Below are 25,871 nucleotides of genomic sequence, written 5' to 3'. Positions count from 1 at the left end.
CTTTCCCAAAACCTAGTCTTCCTTCCTCTGGCTTGCTACACAATAGTGAATGGCACCACCCTTCTGCTCTCTGACCTGCCTCTCCCCTTCCACACCCAGCCGATTTCACCTCCTCAACAGCCCCTGGATTTGTAAACATCTCTCTACTGCCACCCCTCCAGTTTCAGGAACCCAATCTCTCACTAGAATGAGGACTGGCCTGCCAATAGCTGCCCCATTCACTCCTGCCTGCTTCTAATTAGTTCTCCATATAACAGCAGACACAGTTCTTTTCAAGGAAATGCTGATCAGGCTGCCCCTCCTTCCTTAAAGCCCTTCCATGGATTCCCATGGACAAAGGGCGAAATCTTTAACGTGGTCTAAGAGCTGCAGTGTGGCCCCTGCCTTCCTCTCCAGCCCTTTCTCACCCAGCTCTAACCACTCCAGGAACAGGGCTGTTTTGGTTCCTAGGACACACACACTGCCTCCTTTCCCGGCCTTTGTATTTGTGCTGCTGGTTGCCTTGCCCAGTAGGCTTTTCCTTTCTTCTTCACCTAGATAGCTCATAATCCTTCAGAGCTCATTCAAATGTTTCCATAGGAGAGAGTTTCCTGACCCCTAGACTAAGTTAGGCCCCTCATTATCCACAGCCAGAGGCCAGAGGCCCGAGGCCCTCTCCTTATTTGCCCTCCTGATTACTGGATCAGTGGCCAGGTCCATTACTAGAGGGATAATACCATAAATAGTCTCAGTTTGGATTATTTATATCTCCAGCACTAGACACCATGCCTGGCAGATACAGCAATGTTAAAATGTATGTTATATTTTATATATAAACAGTCATCTAAAATTTTAAGCCTTATTTTTTTAAATTCTCCTCCAAACCTGTCATGTTAATATTCAAATAAAAGCTAAGTAAAAAAATTATAAGAAATGAGAAATAAAAAGACAAAGAGCTAAAAGGATAAACTGAACTAAAGAATTGAGTCATGATTACAGTGCTGATTCTAAATATTTGGGGGTTATGGAAATAGAAGATGACACAAAAACATAGGATTATTTTTAAACAAACTTTCAATTTATCAAATAAATTATCAAATGTAACATGAAGGGACCATCTGATATCACTTTCAGCAGAGCTCCCCTTTATAAACTTTAAAACAACAAGACTGTACCAGCACTGATACACCAGGGGGCCCATCTAAATGGAACCCCACCCCGACTCTGGCGAGCACAGCGGCGGTAAGTGCCCACAGTGCATCTACCTCCCCATTCAGGGTGAGTTCAGCGTAACTGATCTCAGCGGTGCCAGGACAGACAGAGCAGACACATGGCAAACAGACAGTCACACCAAGTTGTTTCCCAACCTTGGCCAAGGACAGAAGCGAATGCTCCTAGAAAATAAAATGTTAGGACCCAATTTATCTTTTATTAAATTATAAACCCGTTCTGTGTGTCTCTGAAACCTCCCTAGTCTAATGTTTGCTAGGCTTGACTGCACTTGTTTTATAACGTCCCCATGGACCACCAGAATGTAAGCCAGGAAATTAAAGAGCACGTTCTTATGGACAGATTTCCTACATTGTTTTGTGTGATGGGTAGAGGGGGCTGCCAGGGACAGAAGACAACACCTGCATCCAGGCTGTAAAAACAGGGACATCATTTTCAAAATATATAAATCCATGAAGAATTTATCCATCGAAAATGATATTTTAGGTGACATTTCACAAAAATCAAAAGGAATCAATAATCAAGATCTATATTCCAATACTAACATAAACCAGTCACTTAGTTGTATGATTCAGGCAATAACCTCTGACCTCATCCATAAAATAACTTGTCCTCATTTGCTCGTGACTATTAAATAAGGTATATATGTAAAGTGTTTAACACTGGACAATACACTAAGGACATATTCAATAAGTGTTAGGTAGTATTACTATTATTATTCCCAGCACCTAGCACAGTGCTTGGTAGATAATATGTACTAAACATGCAATTTTAAGTAGATGGTTGACAGCCAGGCATACACACCTGGAAGTCTTAGGGCCTTAATGTAACCCTAAAATCTACAACTTCACTAAATAGCCAGCTTTTTAAAAAAGGGAAAAGGAGGAGAGGGATAGGAGAGAGTAATGGAAATCACTTGAAAGGTCAAATTTGCACAAACAGGATTTGTGCATGCAGAAGCATGCAGTCTTATAAACTGCAAGTAATCCTGGGGCTCTGTCTAGCTCAAAGGACTGTAAGCAAGCTTTCAAAAAAAAAAAAATCACAGCTACCCACCCGTCTGAGTTTTTTCTCCTCTCCCTTAACTCTGTTCTCAAACAGTTTTAGGAACATTGCATCCTGGCTTGCCGCTTCCAACATAATTTCCTCTCCCGTGCATTTCTGAATAGAGCAATCTGTACCCTTGCTATCACCAGCCATCTCTGGGCTCAGTGTACCACCATTTCAGCCTTCATTATGGTTCCTACAACATCAAACACAAAGCTCTACTAGTATTTTATTTCCTCTCCAGATTAGGAGGGGAAAGAGGGGCTGCAGAGTGATTACTTGGGTCACAGAGCTCTATAAAATACCCCGAAACCAAAACATGACTCAAATACCAGATTTCAACTGTAAGGAGGTCACATAAATTGGATAGTAAAAAACATTGGCTTGGACCCAGCAGAAGTCAGAAATATTTAACATTTTACATGTTGCTAAAAAAGAAAAACAACATCAAGGCATGAACACAGTTTGTTTTTCTCATCCTCAACCAACTTAATTCCTGGCTTACAGCCAATTCCCAGAAATGACAGTTTGTTTTGCATGAAACTTTCAATATCTCATGATAATATTTTTAGGGAAAAATTCTCAGTACAATTATTTTTCCAAGGTATTATGTTTCTATGGAAGAATTAAAAGAAATGGGGAAATGTATAAAAACTGAGTGACAAGGAGATTGAATGCTTCCAAGGATCTCCAACCCTCAGGAGATCAATGAGGAGAAGGAAATCAGGCAGCCCAGGACTGACAAAGGGATTGGTCTTCCATGTCAGTTCCAATCACGTGATATGCAATGGCGGCTTGCAGTACTGAGTTGAGACGGATTCTGAAGCAGAAAAAGGACCATGATGACTGTAATTAGTGTCACCTGCCATAGCAACTGGCAAGAATGTCACATTTACTACCTTTAACAGAGTCCAACTCCCCCATCACAAAGTGGACAGAGGCCTAAACTAAATTCAAAGCAAGATTAGCTAATTTCTCCTCTAGTGCTTATTGGTCACATAGAAAGGTGTCTCTTGATGTTTTTTTTTTTAAACACACTTATATATGTTGACTTTTAATAGAAGAACTCTTTAGTGTCTAAGTCATACTTATTTAGTTATATTTTAAACTCCCCGGTAAAAGTGAGCAGGCCCTCTAACTCTCAAGAAACCCCTCCTCCTCCACATCAATAGCTGGAGTGTGGTTCTGTACACAGCAGGCCCAAGAGCTGTTTACCATCTGCTTCTTCAAATAAGAATACACCAAATGCACCCTTCACATGCCTATTCTCTGTGCCCCTGGATAGTGCAGTGCACAAAAGTAACTCTAAAGCCCAAATTGGTCTTCTGTTGGAAATTAAAAGACCAAGAACAACAACAACAAAGAGCATGTACAGCCATGTGGGTGAGGTGTAGACAAGTGAATGACTATATTACAATTCAATTAGCAATTCTTTCCACCACCCCCAACAGGCAGACACACAAGCATACCTCTTGCTCACAGAAGCACTTACTAAAAACAAATTTACATAAAGGTATTATGAACACCACACATTTAGAAAGACCTCTGACAACCTGGTTTTCCACAGTAGCATGCAGGTGTTTCCATGGTACACTGCAAAATTTAGCATAAACAAGTTAAACTAGGTTAACTGTTCTCAATTTTGGGTACTTTATTAATGGAAAAACACTCCATTGGTGTTCTTTCCACATTGATATACGTGTAACCAACAATCACATGAAGTTAGAAAGACATCTTAAAAACTACCTAACCTAGACCTGGCTGGTGCGGCTCAGTGGATGGAGTGCTGACTTGCAAATCAAAGGGTTGCTGGTTCAATTCCTAGTTAAGGCACATGCCTGGGTTACAGGCCAGGTTCCCAATAAGGGCTGTGCAAGAATCTTCTTTTAAAAATTAAAAACAGAAAAACTATCTGACCCAGACTGAATCGGAGTCCACTCAATCAAATTTCTTGATCCAGCTGCCAATCTGCAAAATCTACAGAGGAATGCGGTGCACTGCACCATGAGCCTGTCATCAGCAGAGTTCCCCGGGACACACATGGGTCCTAAGGTCCAGGGCCGCCACCCTCCCCCAACCCCCGCTAGAGAGATAAGGAAAAGAAGGGACGGAGGATGAAGTTGCAGATTGCAAGACTCAAGGACATTTCCAATTATTTCTAAATAGACAAGATTACACTGCAGTGTCTAAGCCTAACCACTTGGGTGATGAAAGAAATGCACACATCTGATGAATCTGAAAATCACAGCAGTGGTTACTCTGGAGGAAGAAACAGGGCAGATGGAGGACTTGGCCAAGTTCTACTACTCGACCTGGGCAGTGGTCACAGGAATTACTAGCTGTATAATAATTCATTAAACCACACATTGTCTGGTTTTACACATCTGTTTTATTTCATAAGGAAAGGTTTTAAAAGTATCCCTCGCTTTTAATCCCTAAGGATGCTCTAAAGTTGAACTCTTCCAATACAGTAGCCACTTGCCACGTGTGGCCACTGAACTTTAAACTTGAATTAAAAATAAAAAATTCAGTTCCACATTTTAAGTGCTTAATAGACAGTGCTAGTGGCTACATACTGGACAATGCAGATTAAAGAACATTCCCATCATCGCCCAAAATTCTACTGGATAGCAATTGTCTAGAAAATAAGCTGGCTTTCCAGGTCTCTCAAGCTCTGAATTCCTAACTCCCCTCCCCAGAAAAGACCAAGCAGGAGACCCTTTACCTTCAGAATAAGCTTCCATTCCTATTATCCTGCTTGTAAATAAGATCCCAACAATAAGAAGCAACATAAACTCTAGTGACAGCCACCCAGCAACCACAGTAACCACAAGGCTGACCCCGCCCGGAATAGCATTACTCCAATGCAACTAACAGTAAATTTTTTTAAAAAAGGGAGTGGTCTGATTTTTTAAAAATATTTTATTTATTTATTTCCAGACAGAGGGGAAGGGAGGGAGAAAGAGAGGGAGAGAAACATCAATGTGTGGTTGTTTCTTGCGCTCCCCACACCAGGGAACCTAGCCCGCAGCCCAGGCATGTGCCCCGACTGGGAATTGAACTGGCAAACCTTTGGTTCACAGGTCAGCAGTCAATCCACTGAGCTACACCAGCCAGGGCTTATTTGTGATCAAGAAAAATATCTGATTGTTCAGATGCATGATTAGATACACTACCCCCAGACAACTGGCAAAAACCTGTTATCTCCAAGACAAAAGAAAAATAACTAGACACGAGCTGGGATCCTGGATAGAATCCTAAAACAGAAAATAGACATCAGTGGAAAAACTGATGGAAATTCAAGTAAGGTTTGTAGTTTAGTTGATGATACTGTACTGATGCTCATTTCCTGTTTTTGATGGTTGTACCACTGTTTCTGATGACTATGCTATGTCAATCGTGGGGGAAGCCAGATGAAAGACACATGTAAACTCCCTGTATCATTTTCAATTTTTCTGCATCTAAAATAAGTTTGAATTAAAAGTTTGAAGGAAAGAAAAGATTTCTTCCAAAAATTTAAGAGTGAGCTTGACGGAGGCAGAGCTCCAGTGAGAGCCCAGGGTGGCTTAGCCACTTGAGATTGAGATGTGGTTGGTGTCCCAGAACCATCAGATTTTTCTGGAAAACAGAAATGAATTCTTTGAAAAGAAAGGCTACTATTCCAAGCTGGTGATAAATTTCATACAGCAGGCACAATGGAGCTATAAAGGTGACATGGGAAGTGATTATCCTTAGCACTTAAGTCCTATCAAGACATTTTTAAAATTATTTGCACGTATCAAATTGGCCCTCATAATTTTTAAGCTAGCATTTCTTAATTTTGAGCATGGTCCAAAGACTCTTGGAGCAATAAATATGGCCAAGAGTATTGTGGGGAAATTCACCCAAGGTGGGGAAGAAGCAACCATCTTCTTGGGCTCATTTCTGAATCAACTTAGTAATCTAGGACATGAAGGAAAATTTCCCAAAAAACATTTCTAAGATATATATGGCATATGGGTTTAGAAAAAAAATGAAAGAGGTATGCATAAATGTCCATGTTTGTTATCATTAGATCTGTCATTTTGTATATTTTGTGCATTTGTTGTATCGATATTTCCTAGAGCAGAACCTCAAATCAACACTAAAACTATGAAATAAAGGCTTTATTTCTGTATTTGACTGTACTACTGTCCAGAAATAATTTCAATTCTAAGAGTGGTGTTACTTATACTACAGAAGGCAAAATTACCAAATAATAAACTCTACAGTTATATCGAGTCGCCATTTGAATGAATCTTATTTAGGAGGCTACTAAACATATTTTAGTACATTTGCAGATTAATTAAATACTAATTTATACATATATTTTCAGGTAATATAGGACACAGAAAATCAGCTCAGAGGTAATATCTCACTATAAGATAATCAGTAAACTAAGAAACACAAAGATGTAGCCTGTTCCCAAAGAATCATGGTAAAAGTTAAAATTAGGCAAAAGTCGAAACATTACTTCAAACAGACTCATTTTCCTTGCCCGTGAATTCTCCAACATCAATGCAAAGACTTAAGAATTTCTAAAACAATGTTTTAAATGAGGTCTTTACATGTCATTTCCATACTGGTAATCTATAAATTATCAAAGAAAAACATAATGCTTAGTAAAATCCCAACACTTAGAGCAAAATACACATTTACCTCTAAAACACACTGCCAGTTTTCAAAGGAAATAAAAAGAACCTTCTTTGTTTGCAGATTTCCTCATGCCTTTTTTTAAATAGAGATTATTGGAAGAGCACCCATCCTCACTGGCCATGGCCCTTAAGTTCCAAGACAGCGAAGTGCAGGCAAGCACAGAGGTTTCTGAGCTACCAAGAAGCAGGAAAGGTATCGATGGGCAGCGTCACTACTGGCTGTTGGGAGCCCGAGATTTAGGTGGTCACAGTCTTGTGGGTGGGTTTACAGCAAGTCACTTAATTCTCCTGGCCACCTCCACAGCTGTAAATTCAAGGACCTCAGCTACACAGTCCCCATAGTCCTTTCTTGCTTTAAGTTCTAAGAACATGGCTCTTCCTGAACCTGTGACTCCAGGATTCAACAGAAAGGTCAAGCAAAGCCAGTGCTTGAATGTATATGAATTCAGATGTTAACCTGCTTTTAAACACAAGCATATTCTTATCATCTACGAATATATAATTTAAGCAATTTTAAAGCTGATATTTACCAAGAGAACTATCCTGGTTCTTTTTTTATTGACCAAAAGTTTTGTGCATCTGACATGAATATATTCTACCACTTCCAATAACTAACTTTTTAAAAATCCTGAGGAAAAGCTTCCTCAGTTTCAGGCTGTTAAGACAAAATATACAGAATATGCAACATAACTTGACATTAAAGGAACACATAGGAAGTACGTAAAAACAGGCCAAAAGTTAATGATGCTTTTCAGAATTCTAAGACAAAACTTGGGGCTTCATTAATTCCCCACTGATAGGCAAGCCATCCAAAAGCACTTTGCTCACAAATGATCCTATCGAACTCAGAGCACGGATGCTTTCTCTCTCGCAAGTTTAGTCTTTAAATTTAAAATAAATTGTGCAAAGCCTTTTACACCTCTCACTATCAAAGTAACTGAAGAATTTAATCAGCCCTGAGCCTCACCTATGAGTGATCCTATGCTTTCTACTATTTACCTTTTATCCTAATTACCCTGCAACAGCATTTCATTTGATTCCTCTTGGACCACTAAGGTAAGTCATAAGCATTACCAACTATTTCAGCTCCTGCCCAATAATTCTTCTTTAAAAAAATGCAATCTTGCAAATTAATTTGCACCACAGGAACACAAATTTGGCACAATACCAGCAGGTGCTGTGGTGAAATTAAGCAACTACAAAGGAAAAATAAGGACATCTGAGTCTTTATACCTAACTTTGATTTTGGACCTAAAGAATAAAGGAATGAATAGCGAATATTAATTAATTAATTTTAAAAAGTCAGTCCTGCATGCTCTGAACTGTTTAAAATAGATCACCCTGGCTGGTATGGCTCAGTTGGAGCATCATTCCACACACTGAAAGGCTGTGAGTTTGATTCCGCGTCAGGGCACATACCAAGGTTACAGGTTCGATCCCCAGTCAGGGCACATATGAGAAGGCAACCAATTAATGTTTCTTTCTCTCTCTACCTCCTTCTCTAAAAGCAATGGGGGGGGGGAAGTCCTCTGGTGAGGATAAACAAATATAAATAAAAATAAAATAAATGATCATTTGATTTTTAAAGGCACACATGTGGTGTAGAGAGAGATAAAATGAAATCAAAACAGAAGAATGATGAAGTTTTCCATGTTAATGAGTCACTCAGATCAAAGCAACTAATGTGAAACTAAGGCGACAAAAATCACTTTAGCGATCAAACAAACTCAGCATGTGAAAGCATTAGATTTACTCAAAAGAAGATTCCAAAGTAGTTATTAGGCAAATGACTCACAACATGGTATTTTATAATCCACACACGAAACGGTAAACATCCTTACACAACTTTTTATGATTATGATTGCATTTTAAAAGCATTTTTTGTTTATATAAGAAAATATGATTTAAACTACTTTTTATTCTGTAAATAGTTATCAAATTGCAGTATCTAAGGTTGTTTTAATGAGTTAACTCCTGCTTTCATGTTTTAGGATAGTTACATAGGTAGAGGCATAAATTCAACAGGAAACTAATTTAAAGTCACTTACTGCCACTAAACTTTAAGACATGTGCAAATGGAAGCTAACGGAAGCGTTTACAAGCATGAGCCTAACTTATGAATCAATGAGAGTTTCATCAACTACAACAAACAGCACCATGTACCATACTTTATTAGAAAACCTGAGGGAAGAAAAAGACAAGTGAAATTAACAGTAAAAGGGATTAGCTACTTATGCGTACAGCTTCAGATACTAAAAACCTACTGCCATCAAACACACTGACTAAATCTGCCTGTTCTCAAAGCCACAAGACCACAGGCAACTACCCCTCCGGGTCCCAGCGTCTGCTCCCACAGAGAGGGGACAGTAATGCCAGCTCCCACAGAGTGGTGGCATATCATTGAGTACACATAATATTGCTACTAAGCTGACCTGAAGTTTTATTTTGCAAATCTGAAATCAGGTAAGCATCCATCCCACGCTACAACCTGAGGTGCTGGGCAGCACCCTTTGCCCTCCTTTACAAAGGTTTCTGATTAGGGTTATAGCATATTCTCCTGAGTCTGGCCCCACAGAGAAGGAAGGAATAAGTAGTGATGATGAACCAGAAATTCAGATGGAATATGCCAGTACGCAGTTTTTCAAATAGAAAGTGCTGACTTTAAATATGCAAATGTTTCCTTTATCATTTCCCTTATTAATGAATATGAACATACTTAGTATAACTCAATGCATCTATCACCTCCACTCATAATTTCCATGCAGTAAGACTCTGGACTTCCAACGTGATGCTGTAATCGACAGCAACAGCTTGGTTAATAGAGACCCTTGGCGCAGTGTCAAAGCAGCGCACTTTCTAAAACAAGAAGATATTTTCCACGCTTTGATACAATAGATCTTTCATAGAGATACAAGCTTTAATCTCCTATAATTGCAAAATTTTTCTGAAAAGGAAGCATGACACACAAATACAAAGACACAAAAGGAAATAATGTGTTTGTGTAGAAGAACCGATATACGGGGAATCGCACGAAGTGCTCCACGTGCATCTCTCCCATCCATCCTTCTGCTCGGGGTTTGGCACTGACATCTCCAATAGTCCGGCCTCCCTCCTGACCTATTTTGCTGTTATTTTTCTCACATTAGAACATCTTCCCGCATCCCTCCAAAGGAAATTCTATGCATTCTACAGAGCCCAAATCAAAGCCACCTCCTAATGAGCCCAGAATATATCTTCCTCCTCCTCACCTGCTTCAACACTATCCCATTCAGATATATTACAACGAGTTGTTTCATCGAATTGTTTCCCTCTGAGCTCCCTGATACCAGACTGCCCCACGCCCTGCAGTGTCTGGCACAATAGAGACACAGTAGAGGTCCACATGCCTTGCCTCATGCCCACGACAGGGAGCAAGCACATGAGAGTTACTGAGTGGGACAGCTCCTTATTCTTCCACACTTCCACATCAAGTGAGTGCTGTAGTTTAAGTCTGACACAAGGGGGGCTGTGAGGCAACAGAGAGAGCACTTGGGTGAACAGCATGGAGTCTGGACCCATCCTTCCTGGGTTTGAATCCCGACTCTACCATTTTTTGAACTGTGTGACCTTGAGCAAGTTACTAAACTTTTCTGTGCCTCAGTGGCTGATTCCTCATCTGTAAAATGGGGGGAAATAACACTGCTTACCCTTTTCAGAATTATGAGGATCAAACAGGTTAATGAAAAGTGCTTAGAACAGTGTAGAAGAGTCAGCACAAGCGTGACTGTCAGTGTTTCAAGTACAGGAAATGATCTACGTCAGACTCTGTGCACTGCTGTGCATGAGCCAGTATACACATCCTTGCAGCAGTCGTGGTCTCGCCGACAGCATTAACTGGGGACGAGAGGAATTAGAGCATCTCTAAAACAGAACCTGGCCTTCAGAATTCAGCTGTTAACCGGACTCTCCTCTTATCCCATTTCTCATACAGGTTTGTCCAAGTTGGAGGTAAACTTATACCTTCACATTCTGTATTTCTACCTTCACTATTTATCTCCTGTCTATTGGAGTTACCCCCAAATAATATAGATGGGCCATGTATTTCCCAAAATGCCAAAAGCACAGATATTACAGGAAAAAAAATAGCAACGGCATTAAAGATGAACTGACTTCACGCTAATCTTACTTTGTGAACTCCCTTTTAAATAATTCTTATCTTGTGCTGACAACTAATCAAATCATTCCCCTCCACCTGTTTCTTGATAGACATCTATTTCCAGAAACCATCTTGCATGTTGTTCAGTTTAACAGAGGGGACTTCTGGTCAAGATGGTGGCACAGGCAGACTTGTCTCACCTCTTTGCACAACCACATCAAAATTAAAACTAAAATATAGAATTATCATACAACCATCAGAAATCGAGTTGAACAGAAGTCTGACAATTACAGAATTAAAGAAACCATATCCATCCACACTGGTAGGAGGGGCACAGACACGGAACAGGTTGGTCCCTCACATACGTGTGGCACATAAAAATTCAGAAGGTATATCTCGGGAGTGAGGAGTCCCAGCCCCACACCGGGCCACCCAGCCCAGGGTTCCAGTGCCAGGAAGATAAGTCCCCACAACTTCTGGCTACAAAAAACAGTGGGAACTGAGTCAGTAAAAGAAACTTCTGGAATTCCAAGCAGTTCTTCTTAAAGAGCCCACACAGGAGCTCACTTAGATTCACTCCCTCTGAGCTCCAGCACCAGGGTAGCTTGAAAGGCACCGAAGTACACAGGGAAAAACTGAAGTGTCTGACATCAAGTCAAGCAGAGGACACTGTCCCTTTTCTAAGCCCTCCCCCCAATAAAGCCAGCAGGCTGGTGCCATATCTGAGACTCCATCAACCTGGCTAACACTATTTGACCTACCTTGGAGATCCCCAGAAGCTCTGCCCAACCCAACTTACAGGCTCACCCAAGCTGCTTTTCCATATGAATGGCTGGTCTTGGCTCAACCTTCACAACTTCCTAAATCCTACCAAATAAGCAACAGTCAGCCTCAGTGAGCCCCAGGCCAGTCACTAGCAGCAGCCAGACTAGATTCATAGTTTGGCTTCACCTGGGAATCTCCAAGCCCAGCACAAGTACCAGCCATCTCAGATTGCTTCATAACTAAGGCAGGGTGGCCCTCGGCAAAACACAGGTGGAGGATGACCTTGGCCTGCACCACCTGGTAAACCCCAAGGCCAATATATCCAGTGGACAGCTACAGACCATGTCAGAGGACCACATGGAGTCCCTGACATCTGATCCTATACAGAGGGTGGAGGTTTGTGGTCAGTGGTCAAGGCCAGTCCTTGCAGCTGACTAGCCTGGATAAATCCCTCCCATTGATCTGCCAACAGCAACCAAGACTCAACTACAAGAGGAGGATGTACTCAGCCCACACAAAGGGTATACCTCGAGTACCCAGCTTGGGTGATAGGGGAGGCAGGGCCACTGGACCCCACAGGACACCTACTACATTAGGCCACACTACCAAGACACAGAATAAAAGCAGCTCTACTTAATACATAGAAACAAACACAGGGAAGCTGCCAAAATGAGACAAAAAACATGGCCCAAATGAAATAACAGATCAAAACTCCAGAAAAAGAGATTACTGATCTCCATTTTGTTTACCTATCAGATGCAGAGTTCAAAACACTGGTTATAAGGATGCTCAAGAAACTTAGGAAGGACCTCAACAGCATAAAGAAGATCTAGTTAGAAACAAAAGATATACTAATTGAAATAAAGAACAATTTACAAGGAAACAACAGTAGAGTGGATAAAGCCGAGAATCAAATCAATGATATGGGAATAAGGAAGCAAAAAATAACTAATCAGAACAAGAAGAATCCAAAAAATATATAGTATAAGCAGCCTCTGGGACAACTTCAAGACATTTGCATCATAGGGATGCCAGAAGGAAAAAAAAAAGAGCAAGAAAATGGAAATCTATTTGAAAAAACAGTGAAAGAAAACATCCCCAATTTGGTGAAGGAAACAGACATGCAAGTCCAAGAAGCACAGAGAGTCCCAAACAAAATGGATGCAAAGAGGCCCACTCCAAGATACATAATTAAAATGCCAAAGGTTAAAGAGAGAATCTTAAAAGCAGCAAGAGAAAAGAAGTTAGTTATCTACAGGGGAGTTCCCATAAGACTATCAGCTGATTTCTCTAAAGAAACTTTGCAGGCCAGAAGGGATTGGCAAGAAATATTCAAAGTCATGAAAAGCAGAGACCTACAGTCAAGATTGCTCTATCCAGCAAAGCTATCGTTTAGAACAGAAGGGCAGATAAAAAGCCTCCTAGGCAAGAAAAAACTAAAGGAGTTCATCATCACCAAACCATTATTATATGAAATGTTAAATGTACTTAAGAGATCAAAACTATGAATAAAATAGCAAAAAATACAAATCAACAATTGAATCTAAAAAACAAACTAAGCAAACAAGAACAGAAACAGAATCATGGATACAGAGAGTGTTTTTGATGGTTACCAGATGGGAGAGGTGTGGGGGAATGGGTGAAGGGGTGAGGGGTGAAGTACAAATAGGCAGTTCCAGAATAGCCATGGGGATGTAAAGTACAGTATAGGAAATGGAGTAGCCAAAGAATGTATGTGCATGACCCATGGACGTGAACAATGGTAGGGGAACTGCCTGAGGGAAGCGGCAGAGTATGCTGGATGGAGGGGGGCAAGGGGAAAAAAATCAGGGCAACTGTAATAGCATAACCAGTATTTAAAAGTCTAAAAAAAATTAATAGAGGGTTTTTAATGTAGCCTTAGTCATTTTGATTAGATTTGACTGGTAATACTGCACCAGTACTGAGATGCTTATGTGTCAAAGTCTAACATGAGGTTTCAAAGTCTGGTAGAAAACAGGACTTTAAATAAAGGGTGTATCATGGAAATTCTGACCGAGGAGAGTGAAGCCTTAATTCTCTGTCACCAAGGAATGGTTGTTTCCCTTAACGGCATCATTCTTTCCCCTCCTAACATAAATCCAGGCTTTGTACGTATCCAAAAACTTTCCACTCGGCTCTGAAATGTTTTCTGCAGAACGGTTAGACCATGAATCTACGGCCTACACCACCCCACCAGCCTGGTGAACTCCTCAGCAGGGGAGTTATCTCGTTTCTAAAAGGGGGGGAACGTCCCAGGCTTCATGGGGTGCTTTTGGAATGAATGTGTACAGAATGTGAGAGCTCCTAAAGGCCCAGCACGCTGCACCACTTAGTTCACATTAGTTTGTCTTTCCTTTCCATTGCAGAAAACCTTTAATGTGATTGTCAGTCAGGTGTAGCCCTTCCCCTTCAGTGGCCCTACTGCCACTTGCATCTATTCCTCTCTCGGCAAGGCACAGACACCTTTCGGGCACAAGAAGTGTTAGGAATACCAGAGTCAGTCCAGTGAGCTACTGCTCCCTCTGGAGCATGGCAGTCCGGTTTCAGCTATTAACAATCTGACACAAAAGAAAACATTTAAGTGACTGTCCCGGGTGCGTGTACTAGAGCTGGTTTGAATCCCCTCTTACCCAGGACATCTCCCCCTCCTGCTGTGGCCCATAACATGCTTGTTTTGTTTGTGACAGTAAGATTCATTTCTTTCTCTTTTGTTGAACACTTTTTTATTCTTACCCCATGACAATTTTTTCTCATTGCTTTGAGACAGAGACAAAGGGAGGGACAGAGAGAGACATCAATGTGATGCAGAGACATCAACTGGTTGCCTCCTGTACACACCCCAACTGGGGATCGAACCCGCAGCTTAGGTGTGTGCCCTGACTGGGGACTATACCGGCACCTTTCAGTTTAGGGGACAATGCTTCAGCTGACTGTGCCACACCAGCCAAGGCCAATAAGATTCATTTCTGATGCTTGGGTTCCTTTCTAAAGACAGAAGGATAGCACGTGAAGTGGTTTATTCCTATTGCACTAGTTTTATAACTTTAGAATTAACACATAACTCATTATGGATACAATTAAATTACATATAACTTATTACAGATACAACTAAAATTTCGTGCTCCATGTTTTATATAAGTATGCTTAGCTTCACAAAGTACAATACTTTTTGTTAAGCCATCTGAAGATCTATGCTAGTCGACCTACCCTCGGATTGTGAACTAGATTTTAAAAAGTAGGTAGGCAGAAGTCACTGTGACCCTTCTGGTCATGGACGTTCATATCACAGTTCTCCTAACATTGACATCGTGCCCTCTGAGTGCCAGGAACTGCCTTAAACACTGGAGACAGAGAAATAAGCATCAGTTCTTGGTGTCAAGGCTGGCAGAAGAGCAAACAAAGAAAAACGGTCCATGGTAAGAGCGCCTTTCTTCTTCCAGGGCGGCCAGGATGGCAGGAGGATGGAGAGGGCTGGGATAAGACTCACAGGTGAGATGGGCACTATGTGGGCAGGGAGGGTGGGGAAAGAAAACGCTTTCTGGGAAACTGCAGCTTACTCAGAATGACTGGGAGGACGGGAAGTTCATTAGATGAGTCTGAAAAAGCAAGACAGCAGGATTTAAGAACAGAATGTCCTGCTGAGGAGCCAGATTGCATTTGACAGGGACGCTCTGAAATTAACGCTATTTTGAAATGAGAATACTCTGAAGGAAAATGAGCAAGCTAAGGGTTAATGTGCCTAAAAAATTAAATTGTAAGACATCCAGGGGAGTGAAACACTCAGAGGGAAGGAAATCATTTCATCATAAAATTAAAGGAAAGTTAAATGTCAGATTCATGCTCAGAAAAAAACACAAACATTAGGTCTCTACTGCCTGGTAGGAAGAACAGCCACTCATCCGCCACAGCATCAGCTTCCGGTGGGAATGTGTGCGTGGCTGCAAGGAAAACGCTTCCACCTAATGCACTCTGCATGATTCCGAAAGCCATCCGTCAAAAATCACTTCATGGTCAGTGTGGAGCACCAAACAGGAACACCCAACACTCATTTTACCCAGGTGTCCTTATTTCTAGCAAGTGTTAATGCATCTTTGTGGAGAAAAAAAAATAAAACTAGTGGAAACAAAAGCAGCTTTAACTGCCCACCTCCACTGCACTTTTCCATATTTTAGGTATTATTGACGATTTCCTGTCCAAAGCTGAAATAACACTTTGATCTGATCTCAGCACAAAAATGTCCCCGTTTCAAATTATACTTGCTCTTCCACGGGCCTGTCTATTTAGAACTCTATAGATAACCCCAACAGTTCATCTATGGTTTGCATAGCTTCTAATGTGAGGTAATTCATGAAAAGGGGGTGCCGAGAGGCTGACCTCAGTTTTGAAATTGAAGGATGGAAAATCCCGGCATCAGGTGGGTACCAGACTTGTCAGGGTATCACTTTGTAAATTACATAAACGTGTAACCACTATGCTGTACACCTGAAACAAATACAAAAACACTGAATGTTAACTCTAATTGAAAAAGAAAAACAAAGGTCCTGGCATCAACTTTGAAAATCAGTGGCCTACCAAAGTTTAGGGGTGGCCAACCCCATCCCCAGGAAGCACGAATTCCTCACATTCTGCCCAACTCCATCCTCATCCCTCTTCTATCTTCTGACACCTGGTGTCCGCACTTGACTCCCAGACCCTGCAGACTGATGAGAATAACTAGACATCCTTTTCTGAAAAGCTGCCAACTAAATCCCCACTCTGTTAAAGGTCACCCTCCCTTAAATTGGCCTGGTTTTCTGGAATTCCTCAGCTTGTGCAGCCAAGGGAGACTCATTCTTTTTTCTTCCCTGAAACATCAAATCTCACTCTTACAGAAGGAATATAAAATACCACCCTGTTCAGCAGAGCTGATGTAAACATCTAGCCCGAAGCCCGAAGCCGGCCTTCGACATGGAATGTCATCAGCAGAGGGGAAGGGAAGCTGATTCTTAACCCTTAGATACTGAAAAACACAGAGTGTTAGCGAGAGGCACAGGGTAAGTACAATAGTTGGTATGTTCATAGCAGGGAAAGGGATCAAGATTCAGAAGTGCTTCCCAGCGGCAGGCTGAAAGCACACAAGTGTAAATTAATACTCCCTGCAGGCAGACCCCCTCAAACATCCCAGTGTCCCTCTTCAGAGCCGGCAGTCCCCTGCTGTTCAAGGTCATTGGCAGGGATTAATCCTGATGCTCTCTTTTTAGGGTATCCTAATCAAAGAGCCTCAGTTAGCAGTCATTTTTGTTTGTGACCATTAAACAAAAGAGAAAGAGCAGAAAAGGCAGAAAAAACAAGCCGAGGTGAACCAGAGGTAACAGGCCGGGGGTGCCAGTTTGGCACGTCCACTAAGCAGGTCACCCTTGCAGAGGCTGCTTCTATCACTGTAACTAGAGAAGCACGTGGGTCCTGCTGCTGCTGCAGCTGCCGCTGAGGAGGAAAAAAGTGAGCTGGCTCACCCCCTTTTCCAATAGTGAAAGTAGCAGATCAGACTGTTGGGGCTCCACTGCCCCCAGAGGAAGAGAACCTTGGAGCAGCTCAGTGCACCCTCCTGCCCTGTGACCTGGGACCACTGCCTTTGGAAGCAGTCAGTACTGGGTGGAAACCCCCGACTGGAGGCAGACCTTCCCGGTTGGAATCTCAAGTTCATCGATGACCAAGCCAGACAAGCCCACGTTCCTTTCTCCGAAAAACAGAGGGGGAAGGACAGCTAGCCTCACAGAGATGAAATAAGCATGGGGCAGATCAAACCAAGCAACCACATTGTGTCAGAGAAAATCAAAAGGCAAATTCGAGTCATGTCATTTCAAGGCTTATTTCAGATCTAGAAAGGGAAAGCTTGTCTTCATCTCTAAAAACCTTAAGAAAAATGTTTCATGGCTTCTAGATCTAGCCTGAACCCTTCCTTCTTCTCCCCCATGTTTACGGCCCTTGGTTTCACTATTTCAGACAGCAAATCTCACAACGGGATCCTCCTGATTTCCCTGCTCTAGTAATTTGTTTTCAAGCCCATCATTCCCTCTTCAGTAAAGTTGCCTGCTCCCATTTATGTTGTAACTTGGAAAAGAGAAGACATGGGAAATAAACTTACATGCTTTTTGTACATGTTTGTAAAACATAATGCTTTCTAAATGGCATACATTACAAACTCAGTTTTAAGGACCCAAACTCACTCATTTTAGTTTTCCGATCCTCACTAGACATTTACTAGGTGAAATGATGGCAAATACTTTGGATTGAAAGCTACCTCACTGCATGAATGTGTGACTCCCTTGGCACATATGCACTGACAGTGTGCCTGCTGAACAAGGCAGCAGAACATACTGAGAGCTAGAAGACGCTGCCTCCATCAGGTGAGAACACGCTGATGGGTACGGAAGGCAAAAAGCAGTCTCCGCGTCCAGCCGTCCTGGTCAGAGGGTATGTCGCCCAAGGCACGGATGAGAATGAGTTTTTTCCCCTGAATAAGAATGAGACTATCAAACAGAACCAAGAGGAAATGCTTACAGTTAGAGAAGAACACTGAGAAAACATTCTGAAATGGTCAGATGTGACAAAAATTAATTTCAAGCAGAGAAGCAAAATAGGAAACACTGGGTAACTATTGTGCAATTAAAAGCCACTGTATGGAGCTAACAGATCATTAATTAAGTTACAACGAGTAAGATACAATGGAGTGATTAGCATGCCTACTCAAAGTTAAATACAAATGATACATACTGAAATTGTGACAAGCAGACAGCATGTTACAAAAAGACATACTTAAAATGGTTTTCTGTGAATTAAAATTTGTAAATGCAGTAGGGGAATTTGTCAAAGATGTTTGACTTTCAATTCTTCACCAAAGGAAAGAACAGTGCATAAAGTACCTAGTCACTGCTCTAGTTTGTCTCATTTGTAAATCCTACATTCATTCAAATAACAGGTAAAGTAAGGCAATTCACAGAATACATACAGATGGCTCAAACATGCCTGAAAACATGCTCAGCCCCGCCCAGGAGATGGAAGGGGCGAGCAGGCTGGGGGCGTAGGGAAGGCATCTTTTCATCAACCAGAGCAAACATGAAAAAGACTGATATGAGCCAATACTGGTAAGAGTGGAAGGAAAAGAGGATTTCTCATAGATTAATACTGAAAATGTAAATTGGAAACTATTTGGCAAGCAACTTAGCTGTACTCATTAAAATTTAAATGTATACACACTCTTCTAGGTAACTATTATAGGAATACCTATACAGGTGTCCGAGGGTTTTGTCAACAGTGGTATTTGTACTAGCAAGAGCACATAAACTGTTCAAATATCCATCGAGAGAGAAACGGGTGAATAAATAGCCACAGCCATGCATGCAACCACTACCGAGAGGAGGTGGGACTGATGTTTTGACATAAAGATACCCACCACACACTGCTGAGCAAAAAAATTAAGTTGCAAGATGATGAAAAGTCTGATCTCTTTAAAAACACTAAGTGTGTATGATTGAGTCAACAAATGGGTATCTTAGAAGTTATCACTGAGGATGGAAAGGGAGGAGGGTATACATTTTTACACAGTGTTCACAATTTTTGCAGCCATCATTTTTTGTGACTTAGTTAGAAGGGAGTTATGCTGTGACTATTAACCTGCTCATTCACTCAAAGTTCAGTAGGTGCTCCATGAAGAGAAACAATTCAGGTTCTCCCTTGTAACCTAACAATGCAGCCACTCTGATTTTACCAACAAAATTTGCTTGGAAGGATGGGTCTGAAAGGGACCAACTTGACCCTGAGGTTCTTTATATGCAGGAAATCATAGTTCATAAAATAAAATACCACTTTGCACTCAATATTATTTAGAAAATTTAGTAAATACTTTTTTGTATAAGTTTCCATAGGTCTCCACCAAACACATTACCAATGTGAACCACATTAGCCCAGAGTCACAATTTACATCCATAAACAACCTAAGGTTATGTTCAGGCACAGACCCAAAGGTTGCCTACATAGTTGAGGTCTACAGCTTTCAGAAGTGGGAGGAGTTACACCTCCATCTTTTATAAAGATACTGGTGCGACACACCTTCCTCTTTATTCTCTTTTTTAAGGAATATTCCTTGATTCTGCCCCAACCCATGTAACTCTCAAAATGATTTATTCAATGGGGGTTTTAAGCAACATTGTAAAGGAAGGTAAAGTATTAATTATACCATAAAATACCTGCATCTAAAACATTTAGAAAATGTACAAGGTGGGACAAAAAGTAGGTTTATAATTATTCGTATGGAAAATGCAGTAAGTAAGAATAAACTGGTTTGCATACTCACAATTGTAAACCTACTTTTGCCCTACCCTGTGTGTAAAAAACAGGTTCACAAATTTGCAGAAAATTTTAAAGGTAATCAACTTACTAGCATAACTGCAAAGGTACAATAAGCACACACAGTGTCTCTCTCCCCCTCTCATGCACTTATTATCAAACAGTGTTAGGATATTTTCCAGGCTAGGATGTACTTTCCACTTGCCCTATTAATAAACCTATGCCCAGATGGGACATGTAACCAGAACTAAATAAACATAATATAGACAGTGAACAGGAGAGCCAGAAGGTAGGCTAATAAACCTGGGATGCCTTCACAAACTAGAAAATGCTTTAAAAATTTTTAAATAGAATGGAAGTACAAAATGTTATATATTTGACTTATGAAATGGAGAGCATAAAAAGTTATATAGGTGACATCTGTAAAATGCAACTACAAATCAGAGGAAGAGACTAATTGATTTCTTTCCGGATGAAATGGGTAGTATCATATGTTGTCACATATTGAAGCTGAAGAAAAAAATGTGCCTCCTACTGCAGCAAAGAGTCATCATCGAATGAGCTACACAACTTTAAAACGCGTGAACTTTGTTCTGGATGACGATCACTAATCAAATAAACAACATACAGTATAATTAACATGTGGCCTAAAATTAGGAGTCCAACTTAACACATGGGCAAGAGATGAAGAAAAAAAACGGAGGAAGAACAAGAAAAGCCACACGACGGTAAAGTGATTCCATTTTTTTTCTGAACACCCACACAAAGACAGCAGTTTCTGACAAGAATGTTCTTGGCAAAAGATAAAATTACAGGAAGATTTTTTTTTCAATGAGGAAAAAGGCAGCTCTATATGTAGATTACTAGGCAATACCGCATGATTTTTTTAAGGCCCAAATTTAACTTACAGCCCTCATATTTGGAAAATATATAAATAACTTTTTTGGATGACAAAGAAGAGAGGGCTGGAAATACAGTTCCTGTGTGAAATGCTGACTTCATATTGTACTGGAAAGTAAAAATCGAACGTGGCAGCTTACCTTGGCACTGGAAGCCTTGTTTCCCAAACCCCCTGAAAAACAGAAATAAGAACAAAGTATCTTAACATATTTTGTGTGGGATGCCATATTTTAAGCCAGTTATGTGACAAAGCATTTTACAGAGTTAAAGGTATGTACGAAAAACCCAGCGATTTGATAGGAAAAACACGTCTGAATAGCTCGGTGGACTGTATGAATCCATCTCCGGAAAGCCTGCCTGGCCTCCAAGGGCTCCCGGAGCTATTTCGATGTACCCGGATGGATACTTCTTTCCAAAGTTTTACACTGTTACCAATACTTAAATTTCAAGGCAAGAACATAATTGTACATTCAAATTTGTTGGCCACAATATTCAAATAACAAAGGACTTCATGGGGGGAAAAAAAACCCTAAGTGGCTTAATTTGGTCCCTAAAGACCAACTGAAAATTACTTTTTCTCCCTAAAGACAGTTAAAAAGTGGCTTCCTCACTTGTAACAAATTTGTTTAAAATATTTGTCTACAAATTGCCAAACAGCACCACTCTTAATATTAAATTTTGGCTTAAAGGAGCCAGATTTTATAAAGTATTCCTATTTTTGTATTTGAGATTATGACCTAATTTTTACTGTGTACCAACAGCATTTGAAACATACTGAGGCTATTTTGTTCTTGAAAGTTACTTTAGAGAATTCACTCTCTAAGTGGAGAAGCTTGACATGGGTATTAAATTGCCAACACTGTCCTAACTAGGATGAATTGCCTTAATTTTTTCAGATTAGTCATAATGTCTTGCTTTATGTACCTTTCTACATTTACAAAGCACTTCACCCATTTTTATCATTAACTTAGTCATTTGCACCCCCCACCCCCCCAAAAAAAGCCATACTTAAAACCCAAACACATAAATTATCAGTGCTTTTATATTTAAATAAAATTCAAGTCAAGGGCCCAGAGAAACAATGATGAAAGCACACTGAGAAATTAAAACCACTGCTAGACGAATCTGGTGGATATTTTCCTGGAACTTCTGAGTGGCTGCTTTACAGTTAAGTGGAGAAACGTTACAGGGGTTACTCAGGGAAGAGAAGACAGGGCAACCTTTATTTTCCACTTCACCTTATACCTGGTGACCAGATGGCCCACATCAGTCCACCAGGGGCTAATCCTTCAGGGCAACTGATAGTGGAAAGACATTTGCTACCCTGCGTATGCGTGCTGCAGTCCCTTTTCTAACTTACCTACTTCCTGCAGGAGTCATCAGCAGTCTGCCTGTCCCCTTTCACAGGATTTCACATTTGACAGGGGAGGCTGAAGACCTCCCCTTAACTAAAGGCAATCTTTTCCTTGGTGCTCCAAAAACTTACTTTAAATGGCCTTATCTACAATTTCCTAGTCCTTTGAGCTCAATCGCTTCTTAGGCTGACTATACAATGGAAATCATTCATAGAGATAGCTGTGCTTTTTGTAAGTGTAGTTTTGAGCAGATTTCTAAAAAGGAAAGGAAAAATGAAGCACCTTAGCACCAAGTGTGTGGGACTCTCCCTTAGAGATGTTCTCCAGGTGTGATAGATGCAAATAAAGCTGTCCATATAAAAACTAAGCACCTTATTAGCACCACGTTTGTGGGGACTCCCCCTTAGAGGTAATACTCCCCAGGTGTGATGGATTCAAATAAGGCCGCTCATAAGAGAAAAATTAACCGCGGTTAGCACCACGTTCGTGGGATTTCCCCCTTTGAGGTGTTTTTCCCCAGCAGGGAGATGGATTCACACAGAGCCACCCATACTTCTCCCTAGGGCCCCAACAAGATAAACGTGACACAGCCAGCTAGTGGCAGGGCGCACTCTGTGGCACTGTCACACTGGTGCAGCTCTCCATCCATCTCTGTGAGGGGAGAGCTCAGGAACCCTAGCCATAGCTCGGACTTCGGGGCCTTGGGAAGGTATGCAGGCACAAAAGGTAAGAAAAGGCAGGGTATCTGGCCACCTGGGGGTTGGGGGAAGCAACTACAGCTCCTCAAACTGCATCCCCTGGAGTTCCAGCTTTCTAAATTTTAGGGACTTGGGGGCAGGGGTGTCACCGATCTTTCCAGAATCAACTAATAAAGCTATAATTATCTCACCAACGAAAAGCACAAACGGGGGGGCGAGATGGGAGAAGGTATAGGGAGGATAAATGGTGATGGGGTGGTACACACTATATACAGGTGATGGAGTATAGAACTGTACACCTGAAACCTATGTAATTTTATTAACCAATAAATTCCATAAAAAACATTTTAAAAGCACGTGCAATTTCACCTAATTTTACAGGGTTCAGAGGCCCCTGAACCCCTCCATTTATCAATTCTTCCCAGACACCCCAAGGTCCCCGAATTAAGAACAGCTGAGTTCATTGGAAATTACCTGCACTCTGACACCTTTAGCCCCTACAGTATTTTTCCTTAAATAAGGCCTCTGTCCTCGTCCACAGGGTTACAGATCTAATCTCGTGTTGACAGGGTCTATTTTAAATGACTCGCTCTGTCCTTCTGCCATTTGCCTGCTGTTTTATTCTGCACCCCCCCCCCCCCCCCGCCGCGCTGCAAGCTTTCAACAGTTTATTGCCTCTCTTCTCTTTGGGCTCACCCAGAAAAGTCCAAGCCTTTCCGTGCCCAGTAGATACAAGCTACAGTAGGCAGGAACCCAAGGTTCCAGCGGAGTCCACGCCCGCTGGGAAACAGACAATACACACCCCTCAAACGCGCCCAGCCTGGCTCGCTAACACCTTGGACCCAGCGGCGCAATCGCCGGCCGCCCCGGTTACTCCCGGGTGTGTTCCCGGGGAAACTCTGCCCTCTGGATTCTCCTTTCCACTTTACCCTTCATTCACTCCCGGCAAACGGCTGCTTCGCAGTTTGCACGGAAGGCGGGCGCGCCTGGGGAAGCCGGGCGGCGAGACTCGTAGAGGGGATCAATGTCACTCCCGCGCGCGGCCAGCGGCCAGCCCCCCGCGGCAGGGGTGTGTGTGACCCGGCGATGACTTCCCTAAGAGTCCTGCCCGCGTGTGTGGCAGTGGCCCGGGCGGTCGGGCGCGCGCGCGTGTCACTCCGAGCGAGAGTTTGGACTCCCGCCGGTTCTCCAAGTTCCCTGAGTGAGTCAGCCCTGGAGTGGACACGCCTGCAACCTGGGCTGGGTGAGCGAGCGAGGGTCCCCGGGGCGAAAGGGCCCCGGACCAGGGGCTCGCCCCACCCGGGGGCGCCGCGAGCGGGGTCCCGAGCGGCGGTCCACGCGCGGTGCCCCGAGCGCACCTACCAGATGAAGTCGGTGCAGTGGCTGCAGAAGGTGGGCTGCTTGAAGAAGCGGGCGATGAATTTGTGGTCCTTCACCTCGTGCACGTTCTTCTGTCTCAGCGCCCCTTTGCGGGCGAAGCGGTTGGCCACGTCCTGAGGCGCCGTGGAGTCGTTGGCCGGGAAAACGTCAGCCATGGTCCCCCCCAACCACCTCTTGCCTCCGCCGGGGAGCAGCAGCCGGGGAGGGCCGGGTGGGCGGGGGCGGATCAGCGGGGCCGCGGGAGACCCTGGGCGTGGGGCGCGGGCTGGTGGCAGGGGGCGCTGCGAGGAGGGGCGGCGGCAGGCGGGAGAGTCGGGCCGGAGCGGAGCGAGAGCAGGAGCCGGAGCCGCACACTCGCTGGCTGGCACCAGGCTCACTGACAGCCCGGCGACCCGCGCTCGCGCTTCCTACTCTCAGCGGCAGAGGCGGCCCGGAGCGGCGCCGCCCACCGCGCATGCCCGGAGTGCCGGAGCCGCGGGGGCGCGCGGGCGGGAGCGCGCGAGGCGGAGCGGCGCTGCGAGGACGCGCCTGCTGGAGGAGTTGGAGTCTCAGCGCTTTCGGAGCAGCCGAGAAACTGGAGGCGGCGGCGGTGGCCTGGGGAGAGCCAGGCCGAATTTGGGAGCAGAGGCGGACGCTGGGCGGGGCGGACCCGTTTTCCTCCAACGCTTTTTTCTTTTTCTCTCCTTTCCTCCTCCCGCCTCTCTTCCCTCCTCTGCTTCCGCTCCTCTAGCTTTGCCCGCTCTTCCCCCATTTTCCTCCTCCCACTCCCGCTCGCTCCCTCCAGCCCCTCTGTCCTCCTCGCTACTCTTTTCTCCCTCCAGTGGGAGGTCTGCGCCGCCGGTGCAGGGCCGAGAGGAGCCCCGGGTCCCGGGATGGGGCTCCACGCTGCCTCCATCTCCCGCCGCCTGGTCCGACCAGCTCCGGCTTCTCACGCACCCAGCTGCCCCTTCCCGCTCTTCCAGGTTTTATCAGCTTCTATCACTCTGAGGTTTCACCTGGCTAAACTGCTCCAACTCTGTGTGCCCTAAAATGCCCAACCGCCCCCCCCCCAGTCCTTCACACTGTTTATACATGAAGGGCAGGAAAAAAGGGAGGGATTTTAAATTTCGCTCACATGTGGGATGTAAAATTGAAATACACAGACAACAGTATGGTGGTCGCCAGAGGGAACGAGGTTGGGTAGTAAAGGGTAAAAGGGGCCAAATGTATGGTGACAGAAGATGATCTGACTTTGGGTGGTGGGCACACAATGCAATATACAGATCGTGTATCATAGAATTGTACACCAGAAACTCATATAATCTTATTAACCAATGTCACACCAATAAATTTGATTTAAAAATAAAGAAATCATTGAATATTG

The 25,871-nt window shown here is 43.0% G+C and overlaps 1 protein-coding gene across 1 annotated transcript in view; it reads right to left on the bottom strand.

Moving 5' to 3' along the window:
• PRKCA (protein kinase C alpha) overlaps positions 1-24,696 on the bottom strand; it is a 356,244-nt gene extending 331,548 nt beyond the window's left edge. The window contains exons 1-2 of the mRNA XM_028520046.2: positions 24,491-24,696; positions 21,216-21,247 (exon numbers count right to left, since the gene is read on the bottom strand). Coding sequence (XP_028375847.1) covers positions 21,216-21,247; positions 24,491-24,663 — 205 coding nt within the window. The 5' untranslated portion in view covers positions 24,664-24,696. The remainder of the gene's footprint in view (positions 1-21,215; positions 21,248-24,490) is intronic.
• Between the last annotated feature and the right edge of the window lie 1,175 nt (positions 24,697-25,871).

Source organism: Phyllostomus discolor, chromosome 8 (assembly GCF_004126475.2).
Source record: "Phyllostomus discolor isolate MPI-MPIP mPhyDis1 chromosome 8, mPhyDis1.pri.v3, whole genome shotgun sequence".
In the NCBI taxonomy this organism is placed as follows: Eukaryota; Metazoa; Chordata; class Mammalia; order Chiroptera; family Phyllostomidae; genus Phyllostomus; species Phyllostomus discolor.
This window is presented reverse-complemented; position numbering and strand designations above follow the sequence as displayed.